The sequence below is a fragment of the Ambystoma mexicanum genome, chromosome 8 (assembly GCF_040938575.1).
Source record: "Ambystoma mexicanum isolate Mex_15411 chromosome 8, UKY_AmexF1_1, whole genome shotgun sequence".
Taxonomy (NCBI): domain Eukaryota; kingdom Metazoa; phylum Chordata; class Amphibia; order Caudata; family Ambystomatidae; genus Ambystoma; species Ambystoma mexicanum.
In genome coordinates this window covers 900938750-900944749 of record NC_090929.1, presented here as the reverse complement: position 1 = coordinate 900944749, position 6000 = coordinate 900938750, and the positions used below count along the sequence as shown (strand labels likewise).

The following is a 6000-nucleotide window of genomic DNA, read 5'->3' as shown; positions in this document are numbered from 1 at the left end:
GGAGGAATGAGGAAAGGGAGAGAGGAGAGAAGGGTAAATATAGGGGAAGCAGAGGTGCTGGTAAGAGGAGGTGAGGGGGAGAGGAGGTGTGAAGAGAGGATGTTCAACAGAGCAAGAAAAAGATGAGGTTGTGAAGGTAAGACACAGAGGAGGAAGGAAAGTACAAAGAGAAAGGGATGTGGAACTATGGGTGAGAGGGAGACCAGTAAACAATAGAGGAGGTGAAAGCAGTGGAGGTGGTGATCAACAGTCCTTTGAGGAAAGGCAGAGGGAATGAGAGTGGTATACTTAATCCAGGTGGAAAGGAAAAGGGACTAAAGGAAAAGATAACTAAAATAAGACAAAGAAGCCCCGAATCAAAAAAGGGTAAATAGAGGATAGGGGGAGAGCGAAAAGAGAAAGTGAAGAAGCAACAACCAGAGGGAAGAGGAGCCTCATAAGAGCGTGGCATGATGAAGTAAGGGAAGAGGTACGGACAAAGGTGAGCAGGTCAGAGAAAACCAAGAAAAAGAGAGACATACCCATGAGGCTGAGGGGAAGAGCAGAGAAGGCTGGCCCAGAGGCAAGATCCTAGAGAAGCTCTTCCACAGGTTCAGATGGTCGAGCCCTCCAGCTGTCTACCCTGGGATTACAATGAACAGACCGGTAACCCAAGGTGCCAAGCAGTTGGCAGAGCACCCTAGTAACCAGGACGAGAAGCAGATATATTGAAAGGACAAAAAGAAGATATACAACTTCCCAACAAGAAAGACAAAGCATCCACCAAAGACGCATGGAGCACATATAACCCCAAGGGTTGTAAGATACATTTTGACTAATGTCAAGAAGGTAGACAGTCAGGGAAAGGGGGGAGGACTGAACGAATATGGTCCAGCAAGGAAGATTATTTCGCTTTAGCTGTTGCAACTTCCCCCAATTCTCCCCAAACCTTTGTTTTTTGTTTCATTAGGAAAGATTATTAATTAGAACGTGTTAACTTGCTTCTAGTCATCTGTTGATTCCTCAGAAGATGATGCAGCTCTGGTTCCCCTAGTGTATTTATTTTAACACCTTAAAACTGGCAATAAACCATTCATAAGTGTCCCCAATTTAGGCAAATAAGGAAATTGTGATTCTGGAAGGTAAATAATTGTATCCATGGTTGGAAAATGTGGTCACATGGGAAGCCAGGATTGAACGCAGGGCACCCTGAGATTAGTCACCAACTGAGTCTGTAGACCACATCGTCTCTCAATCAACAGTTTACTGACCTATTGTAAAAACAAGAGATTTCCAAGCCTGGAGGTACATCTTCAGGGTCTGTGGGGCTGGAGAAATGCCATTCCGGCGTTTGTCCAAGGTATGAATAAAAGGGAGAGGGGCACAGAATACCTTACCTCTGCAACCCCTATCAGCTCCGACTCCAAGCAAAGGCATATAATAAGTCAAAGCCACAGGTTTCACATATGCATTAACTGGCTATGGTAACAATGCCAAACCCTGAGATCTCACCCACCTAATTAAAATGTTTAATATCAGAAATCATCTGGTCTACGTTGTACTGAAGCATTTTGCAAGGATGCTGAAAGCAAGTACAGTGCTAAATCCTTTGTCCGTGGTGTTTGTGAAGCATTGGATCACCCTGTTATAGTCAATAGTGTGATAAGCCGCTGATAGATCCATGAGTGTCAGAAGAGTGGATGAATTTGTATCTATTGTTTTGAGGATTATTTCCCTCATGAACGCTACAGCAGATTCTGTGCGTCTTTCCATGGGAATCCTGATTGGTAATCATGAAATAGTAAGAATTATTTGCTGTGGTTTTGTAGCTGTTTGGTGACAAACATAGAGCAATCATCCATGAGTCGGGAGGCGTACATGGCCGGTAACGACCCGCCAGCCTGAGTCTACGCAGCCCTGAATGAAGAGAGAGGCTCGCCGAGGGCTGTGGGCTGTTACCAGCCATGTACGGACCCCCGACGAGGGCTTGATAGCTATTTACACCCCTGGGTGCAAATATTTAATTTTCTTTTTTCCGGGAGATGGGCTGTGGGCATATTGCGCGACAGCAATCGCCTGACAAACATAAGAAAAACAACATGGACGCCATCATAAATTCCATTTCTATGGCAGAGGCTGCGGGTGGAAGGAGCACCGGAACCAGAGCACAAAGCTCCTGCCCAGCAGTTAAGTGGGGAGGGAGGATGGAGGTGGGGAAAGGGTATGTTTTGTTTTGGGGGAGTAAAAGGCTGCAGCGCCGTTAACCACTTAGCGCCTTACTACGAGGTCCCTTTGCAGGACCCGACCTCGCAGGCAATTATGGTACCGTAATTTGCGGTGCTGTAATTGCCGCCTTCCCCATTCCCATTGAGCCCTATGGGGCAAAAATGGGGAAGGGCCATGGTGAAATGGGGAAATACCGCCCCGCCAACCTTGGAATGGGGCGGTATTTCCCCATTTCACTATGGTGGACTCGTTACAACACCGGCACCAACCATGGTGCTAATAGTGCCATGGTTTAGCGCTGGTGTTGCAATGAGGGCCATAGTTTGGCTTTTAATACATGGCAACACAAAACACATTTTTACCATGCAAAAGCCAAACCTATTGGCATTGGCAATTTTCTATTATGTTGCTAAAAAGAAACATGTCTTGAAATGCGTTGCATAATTTAACCACTTTTTTTACCAACTTTATTTAAGTTTAGCTGCAAACGATAAGTACAAACCATGAGATTCATAAAGCAAATACACTCAGTGTTTCCACTTTACTCCTTTGGTATACCCCTTTCCAGCCCCTCTCGGCTTCCCATCCTTACTTCCCTTATTGCAAGATCCCCCGCTATATAATCACATTTAAGATAAAACTTGTAGCAGCGCCTGTGTATCCATTTAAACAATTATTGTCATCCTCGTTTCCTTTGTGAAGCTGAATAAACGTCTGTGTGTGACACAGTAACAACACTATATGAATGCAATAAAATTAATAATTCAAAACCCCAAGTTAGAAAAACAAGAGTTCAAAGCCAATTACCGTAAAAATGGGTCTTACAAAGGTAAAACAGGAAAAAGTGTCGTGTATGGAAAATATAGCAGCCAATAACTATATGTGGGTGAAAAAAAAATCAGGTGACATTTTGATAGTGAATGTTCGATTTAATAACGCTGAGCGGATGCTGCAAACTCGAAGATGCAAGTACCGAAGGGTAAATCAACGGAAAAACCAGGCACTCTGGAACACTTATGAATCAATGAAAACTAATAGAGGGAAGGAAGGGAAATGAAGGAAATTACGACAGATTTGGGGCTGGCGGAAAAATCAGATTAAATATCATGAAGCCTTCATCATGACCGTGTTGATAATGAAAAAAAAAAACTACTAGTGTAAAGCTACGGAAACCACTGCAAGGAGCCAATGGGTCTTAGAGGTGCATTAGAATGAAGCGTGATAACAATGAAGTGGACATTACATTGACTTGTTTGAACTTCAGTTTTACTAACAAGCCAACCACACGGCAGACCTGCATAGTCCTTATCAGGTAAGCGATACATCATGTTATAAAATGAAACGCAGCTCATTTCCCTAATCACAAACCTCATTTATACACTTCTGCACATCTGTGGTTTGAAAAATTGTAAAGCTAATGGGTTGCATATGCATCAACAATATTGTAATTATTAAACGCATAACACGGATGTTTAATAACAGTACTGAACAGCTGAGTGGTTATCTTCGATGCTCCTGTGAGAGTTGGTTGCGCTGCATTTTTGCAGGTATGGATAGCATGGCTTCTACTGTTCCCATGGATGTGCGGGTGAAACATGGCTAGTCTGGGATAGTGACAGCATACCAATGATATGTTTCAAACTAGAAAATGCCCAGATATTCATAAATTATAAGGCCAGCTTCTACATTTGTATCCAGGGCATGGGGTGAACTATGACCCAGAGAAGCAATGCAAGAAACCATGTGCCTGTGTCCTTATAAGCCGGACATCATTAGAGGGTTGTGTAAATGGCGAGGAGCTTGCTGGGGAATTCTTCATGGTTTTGGAATGTTAGCATAATCCACTCTGTTCAGTCTTAAAGAGAATATATTTTCATTTTAAAGGAATTTCCCTGGGCTTTCCAGAGCTAAGTGACAGAGGGTGTGATTAACAGGTACCTGAGTGTTCTGACAGTGATAATCCTTTGTGTGTATGGCAAGATATGATCAATGAGGAGCCCCTCTTTAAATCTCTGGTGCTCCATGGCCATTCCTCGTGTGCCAAGGCTGCTTCGGTCCATGCAGTGGCCTTTAGTGTAGGCCAGGATCTGAGTCCACTGCTTGCAACCAGAACTGATATTAAGAGGGAAATTCAGGGCTCCAAGAAGACCAGCGAGACCACTCCTGAAAAGCTCCCACATTACTCTGCGCCCAGCGTCCTGGGATGCCCAAGCCATCACAGCATTTTGAAGGAGAGGATGAGCAAAGATCCTGCACCTCTTAAGGTCGAGCTGTGGCATTTCAGGGTTGCAGTTCCTTTCTTAGAGACGTTCCTGCCTCAAGCTGATCAAAGCTGCTGGATTAAGACCGACAGCCTTCCATGAGTCTGCCCTTAAACGCAGGACCCTAAATATAATTTTAAAAGCTTTTATTAACATCTTTTATAAGGATTCATCCAAACTCTAGACTAAATATTTCTATAATTCCATGGGACCAGCAACTTTCTCGATAAAAATGTTTATTGATACTTTTAAAATCTAATTTTGGGTCTCCCTTGGAAGGACTGGTTGTTTTTGTGTTTTTTGTTTTGATGTTTGGAGAAACCTCGTTCAAGTATTTTTGGATCGATGTGGAATCAACAAAGGTGGGATGGGCAAAGCCACAGTCAAGATGCAACGGGCCAATGATAGGCCCCCTCTGCATCATGGAGTAGCTGAGTGTCAGCATGGCGCATCTGAAAGACAACACCAAGAGTTCTCCTAAAAGGATAATGCTCCCTCTAGCAAACTCTAAAAAGTACATGTGATACATTAAGCACTTGTGCTATGCATGAATAGCACAATCAAAAGCTATGCATTTCAACCATCAGATCGTGAGCATTACATTTGACCCTGAGCATCTAATGGAGGAAAAGGGGAGGGGAATGAACACATATTGTATAGCTCTTCCCATTGTAAGAATCGGGCCCTGCGCCCAACCCACATTTCCCATACCAAATCGCTAAGGTTATGTGGCACAGTCTAAAGATGATGATCAGTAATGTGTTACTCTTAAGTGCATGAGTTAACACATCGTCCCTTTTTTTAATGCATCAAATGTATTCAGTTTAAACTGCAGATTCAACATAAAGTTGTGTTCTGTTTGTATTGTTCCTTGTGCTACTTTGTTGTGTTGGAGCCAAGGAGTTATTTTGTGTTGCCCAGCTCTAAAGACCACACAGTGCGGACCAGTCAACTGCAGCGGGACCTGCTGCTCACAGATCAGGAAGGAACTCCAGCAAGTGAAAGTCCCGCTGCAAGGGCATGCTGTTGTCGTCCAACTCAAAGACACTCCTTATTGTCATCTGGTAGGAGTCACCGGAGTCGCAAAGCAGCGAATAACACAGGTCAGCTACCACCATTCCATACGTCACCTCGGAGGAAGAGACTGTGGACAAGAAAGGAAGACAACGTCCCTTTACTTTCCAAGACAATAGAAATGTGCCATTTAGCAGCAACAACATACGTCCGACCAGCAGCAATCCTCGAGCTTGACCTCTTTCCTATGGTATGCAATTTAGCAGGAAGTATGCTGCTTATGGTGAAGATTACTGAACAAAGAATACAATCTTATTCTAGAGTACAGTTAGGGTTTGCGCTTATCACATTGGTAAAGTGGTTCTGAGCACAACAGCGCTGGGATTTGCACGGTTCAAAAAGTCACCTTCACCAGGTTACTTTTTGAACCGGTGCAAATCCTGACATGCACGGTGGGATACACATGTTGGCAGTACATTCGAGGGTGTGTCGCATAAGCAGTCATTACAAGGCCACTGGA

At 43.8% G+C, this 6000-nt stretch overlaps 1 protein-coding gene across 8 annotated transcripts in view; it reads right to left on the bottom strand.

Annotated features, from left to right (window-relative positions):
- Positions 1–2646: 2646 nt before the first annotated feature.
- SHLD2 (shieldin complex subunit 2) overlaps positions 2647–6000 on the bottom strand; it is a 1351673-nt gene continuing 1348319 nt past the window's right edge. For all 8 annotated transcript variants that reach the window (XM_069610780.1, XM_069610782.1, XM_069610781.1 and 5 more), the window contains one exon: positions 2647–5610. In XM_069610780.1, coding sequence (XP_069466881.1) covers positions 5438–5610 — 173 coding nt within the window. In that variant the 3' untranslated portion in view covers positions 2647–5437. The remainder of the gene's footprint in view (positions 5611–6000) is intronic.